The sequence below is a fragment of the Silene latifolia genome, chromosome X (assembly GCF_048544455.1).
Source record: "Silene latifolia isolate original U9 population chromosome X, ASM4854445v1, whole genome shotgun sequence".
In the NCBI taxonomy this organism is placed as follows: domain Eukaryota; kingdom Viridiplantae; phylum Streptophyta; class Magnoliopsida; order Caryophyllales; family Caryophyllaceae; genus Silene; species Silene latifolia.
Window position 1 is genome coordinate 15,823,008 of NC_133537.1, and position 24,437 is coordinate 15,847,444.

Sequence of the window (24,437 nt, forward strand, 5' to 3'; positions counted from 1 at the left end):
TGTTGAGTTTATTGATCCGGTACTTAAGAGGGGGAGGGGGTGAATTAAGTACCCTTTTTAAAAATTAAAGCGAGTAGTTTGTTCACGTTCGATAATAAAAGCAGTATACAGGCGAAATTAACATTCACGGAGACTGTTCAAACAATCAGAGTTGTGCTATACTGTTGTAACTGAGCGCATGTATCAAAAGGATTCTAAATAAAACGAGAAAGGAAAAAATAAACAAAACAAAAGAAGGCACGAGACACGAGATTTTTAACGTGGTTCGACCTACTCTATATTATAATTAGGAAGAGATTTGGGAATAATAATATGATTAATTATCTTGTATTGCTATTGTTGCTATTACATGTATATATAGTTGAGATTGCACAATAATATTAACAGCTATAAAATAATCTAAGTAAGGCAAATATACACTGTGCCATATTTACAAACTAGCCGTTGGAATGGGCTTTGATATGGGGATCGTATTACCCCTCTCAAGTTGGTGCATGTAAGTCGACGACGCCCAACTTGGATAAGAGGTCTTCGAATGTAGTGCGTCGAAGGGCCTTAGTTAAAATGTCTGCTAGTTGTACCTTGGTGGGAACGTAACTTGGTTTGATAAGGCCATTCAAAATCTCGTCCCTAATAAAATGGCAATCCACCTCGATATGTTTAGTGCGTTCGTGAAAAACCGGATTGCGAGCAATGTGAAGGGCCGATTGATTATCGCATGAGAGAGCAATGGGCGGTTGATGTGGTATGCCGAGAAAATTAATAAGGCCTTTCAACCACTTGAGTTCGCATACGGTATGAGCCATAGCCCTATATTATGCCTCGGCCGATGATTTGGACACAGTAGATTGCTTCTTTGTCTTCCATGAGATGGGGGAGTGCCCTAGGAAAACAATGTAGGACGAGAGGGAGCGACAACTAGATGGGCAAGAGGCGTAGTCCGAGTCGCAATAAGCATGGAGGAGAAGGTTGGCATTGGCGGGAAGGAGTAAGCCTTGACCCGGTTTGTTTTTAAGATAACGGACAACTTGAAGAGCAGCCTGTTGTGCGTGCTGTGTGCATGAATTGTGCGAGAGTATGAACCGAGTAAGTTAGTTCGGGTCGTGTAATTGTGAGATAGACGAGGCGACCCACTAACCGACGATATGGTTGGGGGTCGTGAAGAGTAGGGGTGTCAGTCTCAGCGAGACTATGGTTCAGTTCCATGGGGACTGACGTGGGGTTGGTCCCGAGGAGACCCGTTTCAGTGAGGATATCCAACGTGTATTTTCGTTGTGAGATAGACAGACCACTCGAATTTCGAGCTATTTCTAGACCAAGGAAATATTTGAGAGGACCTAGGTCTTTCATGTGAAAACAAGTACTTAAATAGGTTTTGAATTGTTGAATCAATTTTGTGTCGTTTCCACAGATGACTAGACCATCTACATAGACAAGGACATGTATCTCGGTAGCGGGTTTGACAGTAGAGAAAAGGGAGTGATCATAGGGACACTTTGTAAACCCGTATTGTTTAAGAGCGGAAGCGAGCTTTGCATACCAGCATCGGGGAGCTTGTCGAAGTCCATAATGGGATTTACGAAGACGACATACTCGGTTATCGGATGAAGGATGGAACCCGGGTGGCGGTTTAATGTATACTTCTTCTTGAAGATCGCCATGAAGAAAGGCATTGTGGACATCCATTTGGTCGATGTGCCAATTCTTTGCGGCGACAATAGTAAGTAGAGTACGAACGGTGACCATTTTAATAGTAGGAGCAAACTCTCTTGAAAATCGACACCTTCGATTTGGCGATTTCCCATGATGACGAGGCGAGCTTTGTATCGCTCTATTGTCCCATCGGCATGATATTTGATTTTGTACACCCATTTAGAACAAATTGCCTTTTTGTGTGGCGGAAGAGGTTCGAGAGTCCGCGTGTTGTTGCGTTCGAGGGCATCAATTTCACTCTTCATTGCCTCGCGCCATTGTGGTACCTGCATAGCTTCTTTAAAAGAACTTGGCTCGTGATTTTTGGTCACGGCCGCTAGAAAAGTTTTATGATTAGGAGAAAATTTATCATATGAAATAAACTTAGAGATAGGAAATCGAGTACCTGAAGATGGTGATGGTGATGTGGTGGTGAGATGAGTCGAGGGGCGTATAGGTGGACGAACATAACCCGTGAGGCGAGTGTTGGGAATTTTAGGACGATGTCCCTTTTCCCATGGCCTCACGATTGGGAGCTTCTGGTGTGTGAAACGTAGCAGCATCCGTGATGGGGGTGGAGGCAGGCGTGAGGTCGTGTGTGACGGAGGAGGGAGTGGAGGTAGTGGTGGTGTTATCTGTCGAAGGAGTGGAGGTGGTGGAGGTCTCTGTCAAGGTAGTAGAAGTAGTGGGAATTGGGCCTTCAGTGGAGGATACGGGTGTGGATATGAGAACTGTTTCAATGGGCTGTAAAGTATCATCAAGGAAAGACGAGTTGTTGGGATCAGTGTCGTGAATATTAAGAGATTGATAGGGAAATTCATGTTCGATAAAGACAACATCTCGAGAGGAAAAATAGGTACCCGTATCTAGGTCGTAAACTAGCCATCCCTTTTTGCCAAAGGGGTAGCCTAGGAAGATGCATTTTCTGCCACGCGGAGCGAATTTGTCATGAGACCGATTTATATTTTTAGCGTAGTAAAGGCATCCAAAAGTGCGAATATGGTCCATAGGTGGTGGTTCATTAAATAACATCTCGTAGGGAGTTTTACCATTGTGGACTGTGGATGGAGTTCGATTAAGGAGATAGACGGCCCCTAAAATACACTCCCCCCAAAATAGAATAGGTAGACTTGCTTGAAAGAGAAGGGCACGAGCAACATTTAAAATGTGACGGTGTTTTCGTTCGACTCGGCCATTTTGTTGAGGAGTGTCAACATTTGAGGTTTGGGAAATAATACCATTTTCACGAAAAAAATTGAGCAAAACAATTGAATTCATTTCCATTATCGCTTCTAAAAACTTTGATTTTCTTTTGAAATTGGCGATCGACCATAGCAAACAAATTTAATAAGGTTTGTTTGGTGTCACTTTTATGACGTAATAAATAAACCCATGTAGAACGAGAAAAATCGTCAACTATAGTGAGAAAATATTTACTTTATAACCAAACCCGATTACAAAGTAAATCCCCACGATCAACCCGACCGTGCGACTCGAATACAACCCCGTACCCCAAAAGCACTCTCTCACAAAAAGAAGATTACAACACAAATTGTCTCCTTATATGGTTCAATGATTAAGAACGATGGAGAACAAAATTAGCCTTATGAATATAAGAACTTAAGCACACGGGAATGGTTCACAAGACACGAAAAATATTTTGCAAAAACTGGACTTTAAAAAGGACACACGTGAAGAATGGTTTGCAAAATAAAGCTTTAAGTGCAATATGTGTTGCTCTAATTTTTCGTTAATCAAAATGAATGGTCGACTGAAAAAATATATAGGAAGATTGTTTCGTAACCAATCCTATATTTTTGGCAAAGAGATAATACAAATAATATCTTTAGAATAAAAATATTACATAAAATAGTTTGACTTGTTTTGCAAGAGAAATCCTCCAAATAATTTCAAAGATATTTTTTCTCAATAACAACCAGAAAGTTCTTATAAATGTATCTTAGCCAAACTTTTATAATCAGAAAATATTTTATTCGAAATCCTTTCTTTGCCAAATAAAATCAATCACGTTTTTTCCATTCTGTTTTGTGAACCATTCAGAAATGAACAGTCTTAGGAACTGTTCAGAACATGATCAAGTGAGCTTAAGAACTATACTCTTACATTGATGCTAGACAAAGACCGATACTTGAATATAGAAGCTTTTATCCTCTTTAATTGATGTAGTCCTGACCTACAACATTCACATTCTCGACAAAAACATTAATTGAGAGGGAACAAAGGATTGGGAACTTGTCATCATCAAGAACTTTAGCTAAACACATGGCTTATTTTTAGAGTTCACGGGAATTGGTTTGGAAAATTAATTTATTTTGTTTTTTTTTTCTAAATAGAGCTCTATGTCTGACGCGAGTACCATAAACGAATTGTCCGCCATTCCTATTGAGTCGTCATATGAAGAGAATCCTATGGAAAAAAAACAATACTTGACGTCATACTTGATCCGGTTCAAGTTTCAAATTCATCTTCTTCCAAGGAAAAACTCACTAATAATGCAAAGGCTTCTAAAGTCGAAGAATCTTCCTTCAATGCCAAGATAATGATCCATGAAGCTGAATGACAAGCGTGTTTATCTATGGCTAATGTAATGCGGGAAAAGTTGTTGGCATCCCCTCTTGCCGAGATTCCAGCATATGAAAAGGAATGTGAGGTCATCTTCGACTACTTTAAGTCACAGAATGTTGATATCTCCAACCTTCATGCTCATGTGAAGAATTATTTAAGAGCTGCTTCACAACTTCAGTCAGCGAGAGAAGAATATGCGATAAGTCAGCCAACTCTTTCGCAATTTGAGGATAAGATAAAGGTCATTGAATAACGTATCTCGACTACATCTTTGAGAAACCAAGCAGAGAAGGAAGCCGAGACTCTCAGCTTAAGTATGCAAGAATTTGCCTTGAAGGAAAGGCAGTTGAAAAAACAATTGGAGGAACTGGAAGTGAAAAAACAATAATTAGTTGCGTCTACTGTTGTTGGCTTGTTGCGGAGAAAAACCAACTCGAGCAAGCCTTAGTTGTCAAGACTTTGACCCAAGAGCATTGTCCGTAAAGCTTTAAAAGACTTAAAGTGATCTCCATGACACCATTTTCTGTATTTTTCTTTGTTTTAGACATCTTTAGTTTACACTAAGGGAGTTTGTCTTGAATTTGAACCATGATAAGAATAAGTTAGCCCTATTTTCCTTTTTTATTTCTCAATTTCGCATGTCCCTTAGAGAGGTTTTTCTTTGCGTGGTTGGACTAAAGCAAATGTTTTACTTCAACTACCTACGTACCCATAAAACGCAAATACAAGATCAAGCCAATGTAGCTCAAACAAAACAAGGTCGGTTTTGTTTGTGGAGTTTTGACCGCACCAGAAATTTATGGGTATTATTTTGCTGATTTTTTTGGAATTTGTCGGGGTTTTTTTTGTAGGGAGAGAGGGGTATGGAACATTTTGGGGTTTCGGGTAGTTTAGGCTCGTGCTCAGGAGCCTATTGTTGCTGATTTAACATCATAAGCATATTAACACTTCGAGATCAACTTGTTGTTGACCGGACCGATACGCAATCTTTCACCATCGACTATGTTCTACGCACAATTGGTGTTGTTGACCTCTTACACAAGATAAGATACATCGCACTTAGAGGTGAACTTGTTCCCTGACTTGTGAAACATAATAATGGATCACCGTACTGCCAAAACCTCGTCACCAACTACCTTGAAAAGATCGAAGACGGACCTTCTTTTGAACGCTCTTGACAAGCGAGCCCGCTAACACTCCGATTTATGATGTGCATCAAACCGTTTTTTATCCAGATAATCGAGTTCAGCCAAACGAAGCTTGTCATTCTCGCCTTCCATCATGCCCATTTTTATGGTCATACGAAGAGAAGGAATCTCCTGTTAAAGTGGAAGGGCTTCTACTCCGCGAATTGAAGCATAAGGTGTTGATTAGGTAGGAGATCTACACGTGGTGTGATATGCCCAAAGTACTTCGCCTAACCTCTCTTGTTTGGATTATGAAACCATTTTCTTCAGCAAGTTGGAAAGAGTTTTATTGAAAGCTTCATCGAAACCATTAGTTAACGCATTATAAATTGAAGAATTATGTTGGATGGACTTTACGGTATCGACAAAAATAGAAAGAATCTCATTTATTTGGAAAAGTCTAGTCAAAACTCTTAAATAAAAGAGGGTGTTACACAAACTAAGTCTTGTCCACTTAGACGGGAGAAATATTCTAAACGCATGATATTAATATGGCCCTGATTGGCCTCGCGTGGACATATGTAGAACGGAGTCTAGCTACTAAAACACCGAGGATGATGGATCCGGTCCCACTCCTTATGGAAACACCAATGGGTAAATCATCGAAGGATATACTAAAAGGGTTAAGTTTTCATCGTTAGATCTGGATGTCATCCTCTTCGACATGGTGAAGATCCTCCTAGTGGCCATTGAAATAATTGCTGCAAAACTTGAGTACGCAAAAGGATGAGTAGTAGAGATGTGTCACCGGACGTGCCAATTTTGTAGCAACAAATTTAAGTAAATTTGCAAAAAGTAGAGAAAACACAAATGATTTTTTTATTAATTTAAACGATTTTGGGTATGATTTTCTAGTCATTCTACTGATTCGATTTATAAATGTGATTTGACCCAATTTTAGAAATTGGCAACATTTTGACTTTGACCCCATTTTAATAACACAAGACATATTATTATGTCTATAGTATTACTCGTATTTATATCACATTTAATTTTATTCTAACAATTTGATATGTAAATATATCGATCATCTTCATAAAATGTCAAATTATCAAGATAGAATTGTCAAAATTTTCTATATTTATTGTCCCTTTCTATTTGGGAGGATTTATGGAAAATGGTTGAGTTACCTAGTATATCCCTAGAATTATTAAGAGTTGAGACAATAATATTGTAGTACCGGTGATAAGTGCATTTTATATGATATTTATACCCTCGTTACAATACATTTTATGTCGTCTTTTGAGCATATTGTCGCCAAATGCATTATGTTTTATGAAACATCGCTTCTCCCTCCTTGTTTCCTCATTTCGTAGGGCTTAAGCCACATTTTGAGCTTAATGGAGTAAATTGCATATGTACAAAGAAGTAAGGAACGGTTAGGAGAGGGTTGAAACTAGAAAGAGCTACAACAACCATTACTCGATCAAGCCCACTGACTCGATCGAGTAGGAAAATTTGATCGAGACCTGGTAAAAAGATCAGGTCGTGTCGGGTTCGTGTTCGTGTCACATGTAAACGGGTCACGAAACCTTCAAACCAAACCCGACCCAATTAAATCACGTGTTGTGTTCTTATCAGCCCACTTACATAAATGGACCGTGAAGTCTCAAGCCGAACCCAATAATTTCGTGTCGGGTTCGTGTTGTGTTTCGTGTCATGTCAATATTTAGAAAGTTTAAGTATATTTATGTGATGGAGGTTCAAGAAAAATTAGGATTAATCTAGTAAATAAATCATTCGTGTCTGGTTCGTGTTTATAGAGCTCATCTCAAATCCAACCCAATTAAATCTCGTGTCGTGTTAGTACCAACATGCTTAAATAAATGGGTTATTAAGGCTCAACCTAAACCCGTTAATTTCGTATTGAATTTGTGTTATAGTTTTATGTCGTGTCATTGTTTGCGAGCTCTACAGTCGTATGACAGTCCTGTTTGGATCTATAGACGGTCCATTGCCACTTTGACAAAGAGGCCGTAATTTTAACTTGTTACACAAGATCATCATTCAATAAGCCCGTTCTCAAATACCTCAGGACTCAGGTCAACAAATTTACACAACACAATAACACCATTTTCCTAATTCTCACGAAGATCTTCAAATGAATTTCTTAATTTTAGCTTCCACGAGGTAATAATACATTAATCCCTCTCACAATTCAATCTGTAATTGTTTTTTCTTTGTGTTCTTGATGTTAGATTAGATTAAACAGTAAAAATGTCGAAACCCTCTCAAAGAATCATCAAAGGTCTTCTGAAATTACATTTTAATGCTTCAACCACCCCAATTTCCAAACCCTCACTTCATAATTTTCGTGGATTTTCAACAAATTTGTCGAATTCAGCTGTTAATTCTTGCAAAACCCGCCTCGGCTTCGGTTTACAATCCTCAATTTCAAGACCCAGTTCGTCAAATGGTGTTTTATGCACAAAGTTTGGATCTTTCAACTCGATTAATGCCGGTTCGTGTAGGAATTACTCGTTGTTGCGTAATGTTAAAATGAATTTGGGTGTTGAGAAATTGGTGTTTAACCCATTAAAGATTAGGCAGTTTTCTACTAGGATGCCAAGTTTTGGGACTAAGTTGGGTGGTGTTAAAGGTCAAGGTAATGTGGCTAAGAAAGTGGTTCAGCAGCCTTTATCTGTGGTTAGCAAGACATTTTCGCGGTATAAGGAGGCGATTGGGCTTCAAATCGAGGGGTTTTGGAAGCGGAATTTGTTGTTTGTGGTGGGTGCTGGAGGTGTGGTAGTATGCATTATGTTGTGGAGGATTATGTTTGGGATTGCTAATACTTTTGTCGGGTTGTCAGAAGGCATGGCTAAGTATGGTTTCCTCGCTCTTTCCAGTTCCATGGTTGCTTTTGCTGTAAGCTACTCGTATTTACATTGCTTCTATTTACTGCTGAGTATGACTTTCTGATAGTTGCCTTTATGTTACAGAATTGAATGGTTGCTATGTGTTTCTTTTAGTTCTTAAGAATTTATCATTATAAGCCTGTAATGTTTGAAGGTCCTTGAAGTCACGTATTATGCCGTTTCTGAACTGAGTATTCTTTGCACGGATAATATGCTATTGTGCTTTATCATTCATTTATTTGTGCCATACTTTGTTGTGAACTGGGTAGCATTGTTGCTTCTTTAATTTACAATGATGTGTTTGAATTGTAAGATTATGAGGGAGGGGAGGGAGGATTAATCCATAATTGCCTAATTTCTCGTGTGGATAGCATATGGAGATTGTGAAGAGAGGGAGGAAAGAGATATGGAGAGGAAGTTAATATCAACTCCTCATTGTGTCATATGGTTAAATAATACTCAATCTTTCAGCAGTCGTGTCGTTGCCACCTTGATCTCTAGATATTGGAACACGTCCTCTAGAACAAGCGGAAGACCCTCCTAGAATGGCGATAGAGTTTCCTGTCTGGCTGTTTGTACGCCTCCAAATATTTTCCCTCACTAGAAGACTTGACTATAAAAACTGTGCTCACTGTGAGATTGTAGGTCTATACTCAGATTTAAGGGGCTATTTGGTTTGAGGTTTTACAGATAAGGAAAGGCTGCTTTTGCTCTTTTGGCTCAATTTATTTCATTTCCTTTCACTAGATTCCTTCTTAGATTCCCTGGTAGGATTCTTGATCCACCTCATCCTATTTGGAGGTTGAGAGAATGCCGTTGTGTCTTACATCCATAACCATGTCTATGAAGGCTGCACCTCCTCCTGGGCCACCCCTAACCTTTTTACCTGACTAGCAACCTTTACCATCCATTCTGCAATTGCTGGACCATATCACAGTCATCACTTCTGCTGTCCATTTCAAATTGACCATTGCATCACTCAGACCCAAACACCTTGTCGCTTCATGCTTCAACTAGTCACTAAATCAATGCTGTCTCATTACAACCTCAGAGGTAGGAGGTTGGCAAATGGGAAAATTGACCCTTAGGTGCTTGAATTTGACCACCATAAATGTTGATCTCAATTATGATGGTCAATTTCGAGAATTAAGAGGTCAATCGTTCCTTCATCTTGAAGGGATGACAAAATTGACAGTGAAAGTTACACATGACAACGGTGATGGGCTGATGAGGGAAGAGATCAGGATAAAGGAAAGAGAAGTGGGATCAGACATAGGGAGCTTAGCTTTAAAAAGAGCAAGGCGCACCCGATGAGGGGCCATGCCATGATTCTCAAGGCGAAGCTGCACGCCTCATGAGCAGGAGACATTGTTTTACAAAACATACTTCGATTACCCATTATACAAAATTGAAGGCCAGCTTAAAAAATCATCGTGGCAGGCTTTGGAGCAATCAAACTATATAGGTCACATCAATTCCCATAGACAACTTTTGCAGGGTGCATTAAGGCCTAAATTGACTAGTTAGATGACATACATTAACCTATGACTGCTACGAGGAAACGTGTCATTATAAACAACATTACCCCAATTAGACTCCCGCAAATTATGGGATAAGGGAGGGTTGGATGTGTGCAGTCTTACCATGTATAGCAACATGAAGAGGTTGTTTTCGGTACTTCACAGTATAATGGTGTGCAACCATTTACGCTAATCATTTTGCTTTATTCCATCAAAATCTAGAAACAAAGATCAATGGGTCTTTGGCTCCATTCTATATTTAAAGAGTCATATGTGTTGAATAATTATTTTGTATTATAAGCTTTGTTTGATTTTCAAAATTACTTAATTCTTTTTATCGCAAAGTATTTTCATATGTTATGTATTCAACAATGATAATTCAAGCTTTTGTGGATTCTGTTTATAATACTCTAAACACGCTAGAATTATGTTCAATTATTGTAACAGTAATAAAAATAACCAATGGGTTTACTGGTTTCAGACGACTTTTTGATTAGGGTTATTTTCACTTTGGGTGCCTTGGTACCTCACATTTGCAAAATTTCACTTTGAGTGCCCAAGTTTATAAGCAAATGTATTTTAGGTACCCAAGATTTGAGTAACTCTATTTTAGGTGCCTCAAAAATCAAAGGGATATTCTATGGTGTACCCTGAATTTTTCGGTTTTCTATGTTCTACCCCTCCTTTTTTTATAGTTTACATTGTGCCCCTAAATTTCTTACTTATTTCTCCATCATGACCTCGTTTAACTCTCCAGTAACATTTTCTCTATCAAACAACCGGTTTGACCTTTATTCTGACTTATTAATGTTGTATCACCATCCTATATGAGAAACATCACAATTCACTTTTAATAAGCACCAACTACTATTAAAAACATCTGTTATGATTCATGGCATGATAACGGAGATTTGATGAACTTTTGGTTAGTTACGTATACTATTTGGTGGGTTAATGAGTAATTCGGCGAACTAATAAGTAAATGAGTAGGTTATCGAGTAATTGGAATGGTAAATATACGATTTAATAGGCCATTTAAGAAACTAAGTTAGCGAAGACTAATGTAGGGGTAGAACATAGAGTTCAGAGATACATCATAGAATTTCAAAATTTCAAAATGTAGGGGTACAACATAGAAAACTGAAAAACTCAAGGGTACACAGTAGAATATCCCCAAAATCAAAATGTAGTTAAATATAATAAAAAAAAAAAGATATTCACACCAATCGTACGTTTTATGTGGTTTGCTCCCAAAGGTAAAAGTCCTACCTTCCTTACAAGCTGGTACTTGGATACGAGCAGGGTTACCTAATTCGTAATATGACCAATTCGAATTTGTAATACCAATACGCAATTCGCTCAATATTGAGCATAATTCGATAAAATTATAACCAAGCACCATAATTCGATGTAATTCGAATTCGTAATTCGCGCGAATTAATTCGCAATTCGCAGCCTGGTTCAGCGAATTAACCTTGGATACGAGGATTCGACCCGGGTACGGATCCGAGTGTCGGATCCTTGAAATCTCAAAAACAAGGACTTGGATACGAGGAATCAAACTTAAATTTGGACTCGGCTAATTTTTATTTTTTTCTGAAAAAATTGATTATTAGTTAAAAAAAATCAAAGAAAAGAAAGGAAAAGTAGTTTCTTCATGTTTAACATGAATGAAGACTTTATTTACAACATTAAATTCATGTCAAGATCACTCTGGATATAGGCCTGCTATACAAAACAGAGGTTAAAAACATGTCCGGATTTCTCATACAAGGATCCGTTAAGGATCCATGTTTGGATCTTGTCCACCAGATCCTCAGGGTTAGGTGAAGAGTCCGAGCATCACAATTTATAAGTATGAAGAATATTATCGCGGTTCATTTGTTTCATATTGATTACCTATACAAAATTTAATTTCTTAGCCAAATTAAAAGAAGAATCAAGCATTAGATTTCCAAAGTTACTCCATTATCATTCTCCTTTAAAATTAATTTTGCTAATAAGTATTATTTCAATTTTGATCTATTTCGCAACACATATATCATACGAAAGTCTTTGTTTTGATTTTGGATTTTGGATTTTAGATTCATGATTACTAATTTTGCTATGTATTATTAGTGTGATTAATTGGACATGTTAGCTTAGCAAAATCACACAAACATGAAAAATAGGGAGATGAGAATCTACTATTTATAAAAGAGTTAATTGGACAAATGTATTTTAAGTACTGAAGGTTCCCGTAATTCATTTTGGGTTCCTAGCTTTTATAAATGGTAGATTCTCATCTCCCTATTTTTCATGTTTTTGTGATTTTGCTAAGCTAACATGTCTAATTAATAACACATGGCAAAATTAGTAATCATGAACCCAAAATCCATAATCAAAACAAATACTCTTTCGTATGATATGTGTTGCGAGATAGATCAAAATTGTACCTCCATTAATTGTTGAAGGATGATAATAGAGTAACTTTGGAAATCTAATGCTTGCTTCTTCTTTCAATTTGGATAAGAAACTAAATTTTGTGTAGGTAATCAATATGAAACAAATTAACAGCGATAATATTCTTCATACTTGTTTTCTGTGGTTGTATTTTGGGATAAGCTATCAAAAATGAAGGGATAAGTAAGGAAGGTAGGACTTTTACCTTTGGGAGCAAACCACATAAAAAGAAAAAAAAACCCCGGAAACAGTACTTTTCCTTTTTCTAATTTTTTTTAGAAAGGGCTTATATGCAAAGAAGAAAAGGTCAGGGAATGGTGGAAATATGGAAATTGTATAGTGTTGCGCCTTTATCACATTTGCAGTTCAATGACACTTTGACAATTGCTTTATAACTTACCTATGGTTCCTTCTCTGTCTAGGGCCTATATCTTCGTTCAAGATATGCAGTCAACCCCGATAAAGTATACAGGATGGCTATGAGGGAGCTCAATACAGATGCCCGTAGTCTTGAAGTAATGGGTGCTCCTCTGGCAGGAACTGACTTGAGAGCATATGTGATGTCAGGAGGTGGCCTCACGATGAGCAAATTCAAACCCAGGCTCAGGAGTAAAAGCTGTTTCCTTATTTTTCCAGTACGAGGCTCTGAAAGAAAAGGATTAGCGAGTGTTCACGTCAAGAAGAAGAAGGGAAAGGTGTGTGTATTAACCAAGAAATTTTCATCAGAAGTTTATGATTGGAATGTTTGGGGATTGTCGTGAATATTTGCTTTGCTTGCTTCCCAAAAACAAATCATGGATAAAAATAAATAAATTAATTGGTAACTCTGCTTTAGTGCTTTGTAATGTGATCATGAATTATGTTTGTGTTTCTTGTTCACAATTACCTGTTCAGTTGTTTCTGTTGTGGCATTGTCATGTTAATTTGATGATTTTAGGAGCTTCATATGGTAAAGTTTCATGTGCATAATTAAATTATTATGGGACTCAGACATGTTCAAGACTAAGACTGATTGTTTCTGAGAGACACCAATACATATTGAATTTCTGTCATATTTTGATCTCATTTGTTTGAAGGAAAATCTCTCAGTTTAGAATTGTGGTTCATATTCTACAATGCATGTCGAATCTCTTGAGGAAATAATTATTCATATTCGTGAACATTTTCCATTTGATCATGTACATTAGGGAGATATGTTTTTTCCCATATTGAAGAAAATGTGGCTTTAGAGAGGTCAATATAAAGAGGAAGAATGTGTGCAAAACTGCAAATGATAAAGCACGAGCTCTCTATTGTCCTTTTTTTTAATTATTTACTACTCCCTCTATTTTTTTTCTTCCACATGGAGTTTGAGAAGACGAAAGAAAAGAATCGGAGGGAGTATGTATTGTACATTTAAAGAACTTTTACTCTTCCTTTTTCCCAAGAGTTTACTATCCCTTGCTTGGGATAGTTCCTTTGTTTACTATCTTGTTTTTTATTGTCTTACGTTTTTTAGTTACTACCCCTTGTAAGAGTTTTGAATTACTACTTCTTTTTCTTTTAGTTTACATATTTTCTTTACACTTCTTACTTTGTTAGGTTCATTGTTTTTGTATGAACTTTCTTTTAGAAGAAAAAAGTCCACATTTTATAACTTTCTATTTACAGTTTGTTTATTAGAGTTTTTGATCTTCTATATTTATCGTGCTCTCCCTTTTTTTATTGTACATCGCTTATTGGTTTTCCCAAATGATGATTCATGTTACACCGCTTGCTACCCATCTTTTTCTCTGTCATTCTTTGCGATTTTGTTTTCGTTATGTTTATGAATGGGGGAGCCTAGCTGAAAGGATATCGGTTATTGAGCTGATTAGCTTTCCACAAATTGGTGGCATTGCAGTATGATGTGAAGCTATTGGCAGTGGATGTCCCAATGGCATCAGGACCTGACCAGCGAATATTCCTAGTTGGCGGTGAAGAGGAGTACCGGATTGGCGGAGGACTAATAGCCGAGCTTAGAGACCCTGTAGTCCGAGCAATGGCAGCCAGCAAGGAACTCGAAGAGAGAGATGACATTGAAGCTGAAGAAGATGAGGAGCAAGAATTACTGGAGGCTGAGAGGAAGCATCAAGAAGAGGTTGCTAAGCTTCAAAGATGATCGATCTACTTTTCAAGTTTCAATATACTCTTTTTGTACTCTCTTTTCATTTCATCGGTTGAACACTGGTTTTCTTGCATTACTGTCAAGTTTCAGAGAAATTCCTCCGTCTCTTTGGCTTTTTAGGCTGTTTAACAAGGATTTAAGGTCAAAAATCCCGGATGTACGCGACTAAATCACATAAATAATTTTGACTGTATCTCATGAAGAATCATGTTCATAAGTTCATTTGATGCTGTGAATTTTATTTTCGACTTTCGCATATGTGGAGTTGTGGACAACCGTTTGTGATGAAAAATGGTTGTTTGGTAGTACACTAGTTGCTAGTACTGCTTTCTGCGTCAAAAAATGTTAAAATTCAATGCACCAGCGGGGAATCGAACCCGGGTCTGTACCGTGGCAGGGTACTATTCTACCACTAGACCACTGGTGCTTTGTTGTTATTTATCGAACATTTAACATTATTGTTATATATGCCATATTGCTCTCTAACAAAGTAAATAATTTTAGCTATATGTTACGAGTATATTCTAAATCAAATGAACAAATTTACATTATATTTGTACGTATATTTGGAGAGATTAGTAATCAAAATGGACTATTACGGAATATAATCAGAAGATTAGAATACAAATAAGATGGAAGTGGTAATATTATTGGTCGTGGGCGATTGACTACAAAGGAGATGGAAACGATATTAATATTATTGTTAATTGCTACGCTTCAACAGACAATATAAGAAACATGATAATATTACATTGCTTTTTTTAAGCAGTCTAATTATTGATTGGATCTAAACCAAAGTATAGCTCAAATGTGATAAGAAGCATTTCTAATTAAGTTGGAGTACTAAGATGTTTTACAAGGAGGAAGAGGAGCATCACACAGGCCTAAATTAGCCGAAAATGCAGAAGCAGGAATCGAAGACATATTATGAGCGGGAATCTTCCCACTAAGTCTGTTCCTCGAAACATCAAACACATTCAACATCTTCAAATTCAACACATTACTTGGTATACTTCCGCTAAGCTTGTTTTTTGATAGCAAAATTGTCCTTAGTTCTTTTGCATTCCCGAGTTCTTGGGGTATTCCTCCAGAAAGGCGATTATCAACCATCTCCAGCACTCGGAGTTTTCTCAGATTTCCAATTGACTTTGGAATGGAACCTCCCAACGGATTGTTGGACAAGATTAAGGTAGTAATGGAATTCATGACACTCTTATTGCCAATGTTGTCGGGAATTGGACCAGTGAACAAGTTGCTAGACACGTCAATAGACTTGTAATGTCCTCGTGTTTCATCAACCTTCTTGTCGAAAATCAATCTTAAAGGCCCTGAGAACTTGTTTGAGTGAATATCAAGGTCCGTAAGAAATGAAAGATTCTTAAACTCATTCGGAATATTGGAGTAAAATCCATTGTTAGATATGTTTAAAGACCAAAGATTGGTCATGTTCGCTATCCATGAAGGTAACTTCCCTGTGAGCTCATTCCTCGACAAGTCGAGCTTTCCTATTGATGACGAAGATAGCCATCGAGGTAGACCTCCTTTGATCCCAGTCCCGGCTAAAATCAGGCCAAGCAGAGGCGGCTTGGACAGCCAACTTGGTATATTGGTTAGCCCAAGTGGGTTATTTGACAAATCTAAATACACTAATTCCGGTAATGTAGCGAGTTGGGAAGGGAGTGGCCCAACTACCTGATTACTTGACAGATCTAAGGACACAAGCTGCTTGAGATTCCCAAAGCTCGCAGGGATTCGGCCAGATATCCGATTGTTTGAAATTGTGATGTCAATTAAATGAGAAATATGTCCTAAACTTGATGGCAGACCACCAGTCAAAAAGTTGTCATTAAGATAGACGTTATTCAAAGAAGCGAGTTTTTCTGTGAAACGAGGAATGGAGCCGGTGAGTTCGTTTTTATAAAGGTATAGACTGCCTAATTGAGAAAGTTCACCTATGGAATTTGGTATATTACCGGAGATATGGTTCCTCGACAAATCCATGTAAGTGAGGTTCTTTAACTTGCCGATACTGTGTGGAATACTACCGGATAGTTTGTTGTTTTTAAGTATCAACCCGTTAAGGGAAATCAGGTTACCAATGGAAGACGGTATAGGACCGCTAAACTGATTTTTCGAGAATTCTATACTTGTAAGAAGCCTCATTGATCGAAATAAAGAGTCAGGAATGGGACCCGTGAGCTTATTTTCAGCGAGGTAAAACGTCTGTAATTTTGTAAGGCGACTAAGTGAAACGGGTAAGGAGCCGTTTAGCTTATTAATTCCTAAGTAAAGACGTCTTAAATTAGATAAGTTGCCTATTTGAGGTGGGATAGGACCACTTAGTTCCTTAAGGCTGCCTAAATTAAGGAATTGTAGAGAGGTAAGGTTACCTAAGAAAGGGGAGATTGTACCTATCAAGTAGGGGACTATGTCTCGTCGTTGTTCGATGCCAGGAAGTGAAAGAGTGACTACTCTTCCGGTGGTTGAATCGCATTCCACACCCGACCAAGTGCAACAGTTTGTACCTGGGATCCATGTGCCGAGGAGCTCGGCTGGGTCAGCCTGGATTTTTTTCTTGAATTCAAGTAATGCTTGATTATCGATTCGATTACAGGTTATTGCTAATAAAGGCTGCCAAAATGTATTGGCAAATATTAGAAGCAGAACCAAGAGAGTAAAACTGTTAACTCTAATGATGTTCATGATTTGGTAGCAGTGAAGTGATTGTTATTATGAAGTCAGTCATATATATATAGAAGCAACTAAACTAGATTGTGGATTTTTGTAATGTACACTTGGTAGTGTAACATGGTAATCTGACAATTTGCTGAAAGTCAAACCACCTTAAGAGCGAGTATAAAACGAGATAGTTGGGTAATAGTCTAATGAGATAGGCCTCTGTCAAGCAAGAGGCAACGGTAATTCTAAGCAACCACCCTTGCTCAGGAATCCTTAATTTAAGACGGCCATATACATCTTAAATGTAGAACGGGTCAAATACTACCCTATATAGGCAGATATGACAAGAGTTTGTCATTCCCTAGACATTCTGCTATTTGTCTCATCTATCTATATGACCCGTTTTATTATTTAAGACACATATGTCCCGTCTTAAACAAAAATTTTGTTCTTTGATCTATTTACTAAGAGAATAAGCGAAACAGTTTAAATCACTCGAACCATGAACATATTTCTATGCATTGCAAAAGTTGATCATAGATTTTTGTAATGTACACTTGAAACTTGAAATTAAAGCGTAACAGTGTAGCATGATAATTGGACAATTTACTGAAAGTCAAACCAGTTTAAGAATATAGAAAGGGATAGTTGGGTCAATTTTTACAGCTAATAAGGAGATTAATTAACTAAGCCATTTGCATCTTGTAACACTATTTGTGTTAAGTGTACGTTAAGAGCTCAGCTCAGTTCACGGTCTTGTGAAAGATTGAATATGCATGTGTCAAAAACATTTTGCTTGAGAAAAAAACCCCAATTTAAACACCCCTGATCCACCACACTCAGCCACCGCCACTCAACACTCGTGCTCCTCTGTCTTTCGGCCCACCGCCGGAGATGTGGCGACAGCCTCGCTCATCTCCGGCCGTACGATTTGCCCGGGTTTGTTTAGCTTTCCCTTTGCATTTGTGAATCCCTTTTCGATCGATCGCTTCTGGTGCCTCCGGTTTCACCATACTCCGATCAGCCTACACACATTTTTTCCTTCTTTCGGTCCTCGATTCTCCCGTTCTTGTGTTGTTTTGGTAAGTGCTGTTTTGTCAGCGCCGTTTCTCAATCCCACCGGCTTTTCCATCGGACTCATACTTCGGTTTCTATTATGGGTTTGTCTTTTTTGGAGTCGGAGTCACTGTTCTTGTCTCCTTTAATCGTGTTTTAACTTAAAGTCTTTTGCGATGTGAGTCGGCCTATCACTCGGTCTTGCAACTGGTTTCGTCAACCGCCAGCTACCGTGCTTGATCTTGGGACGGATCGCCTTGTTGGATCTCCTTTCTCCGTGAATGCAACTTGTGAGGTGATCCCCCCATTTCCCCCACCTCCCTTGGCTTCTCGGCCGGACACTGTTGATGTCCGTTGTTGTTTCTTATGGGTCTGTTTTCGTCCGATATGGTGTTCCCCTCTCCCTCGCCCCTCCCCCCCGCCTATCGGACTTGCTGTCCTTTTGTCTCTGTGTGGTCCTGGTGTAGTCTGTCCCATTCTGGTGCTTGCATGCGTGCTTTTATGGTCGTTTTCGGTTTGTCAAGACGGTGTCCCTGTGATGGCTCTTCTAAGTTATTTTCCTAAAGTTGTTCGGGTCTGGTTTGGAATCGTGTCTGGGTTGGGTTCTTTATTGTCTATGTTTATGGTTTCTTTCTGATGTAAGTGGTGAGTCGTTTTGTGTGTTGATGGGGTTTGATGTTGGGTGGGCTCCAGTTTTTTGGTGTTCCGAGTGGGTGAGTGGGCGACATTCTCCTCCATTCGCTGTGGTTCGTTGTTTCCTCGGTTTCTTATATAGGGCAAATCGTTATGGGTTGTTTTGATATGAGCTTGGCAGTGGAGCTGGTTGGTCATGATGTGGTGGTTTCTCATTCTTCATGAAAGGACTTTGCTGGAATTGTAGGGGCTTTAATAATCCTCTCGCTCCTACAATTGCGAAAATTAGAGCGATTCTGTCTAGTAGTTATTTTGATTTTCTTTTTTTAATTGAAACTAAGTGTAATGTTATTGTAGTTGATCCTTTATTCCGGACTTTTTGTTTTTCTCGGGGCATAGGAGTGGATGCTATCGGAACCAAAGGAGGGCTCTGGTTCGGTTTTAGGGCAGGGCTTAATGTGAAGAATGCAATACGCTTGTTACTTCAAGGAAACGGAAGCTAACGAGAGTTTTGATGACTTTTTACGTGAGAGAATTCAACTTCCTTTCTGCTGCAGGAGATATTCTTTGCGAAGATGATCAGATTTCTCTCACTAAACCATTCACTAGAAAGGATGTTAGAAGGGCAGTGTTCCAATTAGGTGCGCTTAAATCACCGTGTTCGGATGATATCCCTACTATTTTCTTTCAAAAGTGCTGGTACTTTGTCAAAAAAGACGTTACAGATTCTGTTTTAGATATTTTAAATAATGGGCATATTCTTAAAGAGATTAATAGAACCTTTATTACTCTCGTACCAAAAACCAATGGAGCAGAATCTGTGGAGCATTATAGGCCGATTAGCCTTTGTAATGTGATTATGAAAATCATAACCAAATGCATTACAAATAGACTACAAGGTTTTATGGGTAAGTTGGTGGGGGACTTCCAGAATGCTTTCGTCCCTGGGAGATGTATCGGGGATAATGTGCTTATTTCTAACGAAATTTTTCAAAAAATTTCGTCCTCAAGATGTGGTAAAATGGGAAGAATGGCTTTTAAAGCGGACATGAGTAAGGCCTATGATAGAATGGATTGGAATTTCATCAAAGGAACTTTGACTATGATGGGTTTTCCTGAGAAATTTATTGCCCTCATTATGAAGTGTGTCACAACCGTTTCTTATGAAATTCTCATAAATGGGGTGCCTTCTAGGAAAATCTTCCCAAATTGTGGCCTACGTCAAGGAGATTCGCTTTCGCCTTATCTATTTGTCTTATGTACTGAAGTCTTATCGCGGAACATTACCAAGATGAAAAGGGATAATCTAGTTCAGGGTATTAAGATTAGCAGAGCAAGTTCCCCGGTTTCGCATTTGCTCTTTGCGGACGATTCTTTATTCTTCTTTGAAGGTAATATTAATAGTTGTGTTTCGCTGGCATCTACCCTTGATAAATATTGTAAGGCGTCGGGTCAGAAGATTAATGACAACAAATCTGCTATTATGATAAGTCCAAGTTCTAGTCTTTCCTATGCCTCTGCTTGTTTGAAGATTTTTAAAGTTCCTGGTACGAGCTCAATGGGAAATTACCTTGGTCTTTCTTCTGATATTGGCAATATGGAGGTTGGTAGAACTAAAAGGGAAATTTTTGAAATCATTATTTTGGATAAGATTAGGAATCGAATTTCAGCGTGGAATGGAATTTTTTTGTCCCCTGCCGGCAGGTTATCTTTGATCTCTTCTAATTCTGTCTTCCCTCTCTATTTATTTCCTATCGGTATTTAAAATATCGGTAAGTGTGACGGAAAAGATTGATTCTATCCTATCACATTTTTGGTGGGCTGGATTGAAGAAATTGAAGTCGATTAGCTGGTGTAGTAGACTCTTTATTAACCAACCAAAAGGCCTAGAGGGTTTGGGTATTCGAAAAACAAAGGATTTTAATCAATTTAATCAAGCTTTGTTAGCAAAGATTGGTTGGAGGATGATAACGACTCAAACTCTTTGTTATCGAGAACCATTGGCGCAAAATATGGTCTGCGGTGTCTTAATCATGAGGTTACTTTCAATATGAGGGCGAGTAATATCTCTTGGGGTTGGAAGGGTATTGCTTGGGGTCTCGAGCTTATTCTACCTTTTATTGCTTGGAAGGTTGGACATCAATCTTACTTAAATGTTTGGGATTCCAAATGGGTCGATGGTGTATCACCTTTACCATCCTCTTCTGATCTTATTTCAACTTCCCCTTCCTTAAAAGATTTGAAGGTTAAGCACTTATTCCAGGCAAATGGTTCACGGGATTCTAATCAAATTGATAAGTTCTTTAATCCTGATGGGCTGTTAAGATCTTGGCAATCCCTCTCAGTTGCAAGGATTGTAAAGATTCCATCTATTGGACCGAGTCTATTAGTGGATCTTATGATGTAAAGAAAGGCTACTCTATTGCTTTCAACTTTACTTGGAATTCTCTGGCTACACTTAAGGATCTTAGTAGGATCGGGGCGGACGTGAAGATGTTTGTAAAAAAGAGAGTTTGGCATTTACCTGGCCCTAAATCATGGATTATTCTGCTCTGGAAAATTCTAACCAACTGTCTTTCTGTGGGTGAAGGTTACATTAGGAGGGGTCTTGACGGGGATTTTAACTGTCACCTTTGTGATATGCTGATTGTGGAATCTTGTGCTCATCTCTTTAGAGATTGCCCGTATGCTAACAAAATCTGGGCGGGTAGTATTTTAGGGATACGTGCTCATGTTGGAAAGGAACTTAATATCCAAAGTTGGATTATTAACTGGATGTCCCTGATTCAGAAATTGCCGGATTGAGAGTCTTCTGCCCTCTCCTTCCTTTGTTCACTATGGACTATTTGGGGGGCGTCGATGTAAAAAGATTTTTCACAAGGAAGTTATCTCCTCTTATGGAGCTATCAAGGTTTATGAATTTTCTTACAATATGGCTTTGAAAGCGAAGGAAGTAAGATCTTCTAGGTTGAATCCTAAAGGAGTTATGCATCAATGCCGTGCAGACGACCAACTCTTGGATTTAAGGAATAGTATTACTTTTTCTCTTATTTCGGCTAAGTATAATTGTGACCAACTTGAGTTATTTGTAGATGCTTCTTGGCACAAAAATCTCTCGGCTGGTTTAGGTTGGGTTATAAGGAGAAGCTCTAGAGAAGTGGTTTTACAGGGTGCCCGATCGCTAGTTGCACAAAGTGCGGAACAAGCTGAAGCTCTGGCTATTGGGGAAGGATTAATTGTTACTTTGAAGTCTAAATATATTAGGAGATTGGGCTGTGGGTTAATATCCGTATACTACCCTTTAATTGCAGGACTATAACGTAAATTTAAACATGCAATTTATAGTCATAAAACGAAAAACATAATGAAATGATTAATGTATAGAAATCAACCTCGGGTCCTTTGATGCACGGCGTAAAGAACAGAAATCAAACCAGATTCCCTCCTAATTGTTGCACCCAAGACTTGTCCGAGATATGCCCTTGGCTAGATGGTGTTCTCCGATTGCCTTGCAATATTGGGAGAACTTGTTGTGAGGTTTTCGAGATGTGAGATCTAGGTTTCAGAGAGAAACTGTCTCCAAAACCCTAATTTCTGTAAAAGTGAATGATTAGGTTAAAACAAGAGGAGGTGCTCTCCTTTTATTCTCCTAATCTCGGTTTGGCCGAGAGCTTTACATGGGAAAGTGGGCTTTCCACTTTCTCTAAGTCATAACTCATGGTACGACCCGAAAATTGCTAAATGTATATGACGCGGTTTATTATAAATCGTCATCGGTTATCGGCTATTAAAACATCAACTAATAACACGGGTTAGTTGAAGTATTAATACATGTCCGACAAAAACGATATTGTATAATTAATATTCAATATACATTTAATTAAATATAAAACGCTTATATTTAATTTTACGAATTAACTGGTTAATTCGCCTTAGCCCATGATATTTAATCCGTATTAAATATAGTATCTCAACATCACATTTTTGACTAATTACTAGTCAAATAACTCGGACTAACTGGTTAGTCATATTTGGCATCTACATGACCGTATTTTCATCATCGTCACGTCTCTCAAACGTATCCTATAGGTGTGACTTTTAGGGACCGTTGATCACCGCCATCAGTATGACAATAACGTCAAACTTATCTAGCAAGCCAACCGTTATTGATAAACGTGGATCAACCGATAATAATACCAAAAGTATGCCCTTTGATCCTTTTAGAGGTTTATAAGTCCTTGCACTAATTGTTAAGGACACCAACCCCAACAAGCTCCCACTTGTCCGTACAAGTGCATGTGCAATGACGTTATCCGCACTAACTGGAGGACACAAGCTCAACAAACTCCCACTTGTCCGTACAAGTGTATGTGCGATAACCGATTCTCATATTCATTTAAAATTTCTCCCACTCAATGTAAAACAATTTGCAGATCTGGATCCACAAAGGTCGTATTTCACAATCGATCTGTATCTAGAGTGGTTTCCCCGACTAGAGAGTAACTCAACTGATAAAACGAATCCGTATCCGAGCATGGCCATGCATTTCGATTCTGACTCCTCGAGTGGCCCTGAGAAATATCGAGTACCTGATAAAGGCTGAATATTTCCTTCAACTCGAACTCCTTCCGATCTAAGCACAGCATGAAATGACCCAGAAAAAATCTACTTGGCCCCCTGTTACGGATGACCGTGAGAAAGAAACCAAAGTCACCCAAAATCTGCCTTAGTCTCAAGAGACAGTCGATAGTCAAAAGAATCGACTCTTAGGATCACCATGGAGGTCCTATCCACGACCGGGCACCGAATGTTATAAAACATTTAGGACTCCACGTCGATGTCACAAGTGTGTCCTACGAAATATCCGTATAAATCGCCTCTGTGATTGGTCAGTCAACCGGTTGACTTATGGCTCGTTGAACCCACCATCAACCAACGTCACAAAATAATTGCCAGAGTTATCAGCTCATGTGGGCAATTAAGGACTGAAAAAATATAATGTTCGTTCAGTTCACTTTGTGGTGTTCAAAATTTGTCGTACAAATCCACATGACAAACAAAATATATATATATAAAATATCAAAACGATGATGTCGTATAGAGTACAAGAGAGAATGAATCTGATCCATAAAAGAGTACTACAACTTAGGAACACGTTTAATTCCCATGGAATTAACATGCCCTTCATGCTTATCTTGTCGTAATGCTTTAGTGAGAGGATCTGCTATGTTATCATCTGTAGCAATCTTTTCTATCACTACTTCCTTTTGCTCCACGTAATCCCGGATTAGATGAGCTTTCCGTTGTACATGTCTAGACTTGTTGCTAGACTTTGGCTCCTTAGCTTGGAAGATGGCACCACTATTGTCGCAATAGATGGTGATCGGGTCATTCGAACTGGGCACTACAGAGAGCCCATGTAAGAATTGACGCATCCATATCGCTTCCTTTGTAGCTTCAGACGCGGCATAGTACTCGGACTCGTCGTAGAATCTCTTTGAACGATTTGTTTTGAACTCTTCCGGTGATCATGCGGCGCCATTAAGAGTGAAAACGAATCCAGACCGAGATTTCGAGTCATCTCGATCCGTTTGGAAGCTAGCATCTGCACAGAATCGGTTGCGCATAGCTTTTGAGAGCC

General features: G+C 38.6%; 2 protein-coding genes and 1 non-coding gene across 3 annotated transcripts; 1 reads left to right on the plus strand and 2 right to left on the minus strand.

Moving 5' to 3' along the window:
- Nucleotides 1-7,461: 7,461 nt before the first annotated feature.
- LOC141623023 (uncharacterized) lies at nt 7,462-14,669 on the plus strand. Its single transcript, XM_074439054.1, has 3 exons — nt 7,462-8,330; nt 12,705-12,977; nt 14,165-14,669. The coding sequence occupies exons 1-3, from the start codon at nt 7,683-7,685 to the stop codon at nt 14,420-14,422; spliced, it is 1,179 nt and encodes a 392-aa protein (XP_074295155.1). The 5' UTR covers nt 7,462-7,682; the 3' UTR covers nt 14,423-14,669.
- Nucleotides 14,670-14,784: 115 nt separating this feature from the next.
- TRNAG-GCC (transfer RNA glycine (anticodon GCC)) lies at nt 14,785-14,855 on the minus strand. Its single transcript has one exon. It is a non-coding gene; the product is annotated as a tRNA-Gly (tRNA).
- Nucleotides 14,856-15,146: 291 nt separating this feature from the next.
- On the minus strand, nt 15,147-17,131 carry LOC141616932 (uncharacterized). Its single transcript, XM_074434091.1, has one exon. It carries the CDS (start codon nt 17,129-17,131, stop codon nt 15,272-15,274), a length of 1,860 nt encoding a protein of 619 aa, XP_074290192.1. The 3' UTR covers nt 15,147-15,271.
- Between the last annotated feature and the right edge of the window lie 7,306 nt (nt 17,132-24,437).

Excerpts from the sequence above, each read along its gene's own strand:
- LOC141623023 (XM_074439054.1), top strand. The coding sequence starts at position 7,683 with ATGTCGAAACCCTCTCAAAGAATCATCAAAGGTCTTCTGAAATTACAT. Across the intron at positions 8,331-12,704 it reads GTTCCATGGTTGCTTTTGCT|GGCCTATATCTTCGTTCAAG; the intron begins GTAAGCTACTCG and ends TTCTCTGTCTAG. Across the intron at positions 12,978-14,164 it reads TCAAGAAGAAGAAGGGAAAG|TATGATGTGAAGCTATTGGC; the intron begins GTGTGTGTATTA and ends GTGGCATTGCAG.
- LOC141616932 (XM_074434091.1), bottom strand. The coding sequence starts at position 17,131 with ATGAACATCATTAGAGTTAACAGTTTTACTCTCTTGGTTCTGCTTCTA.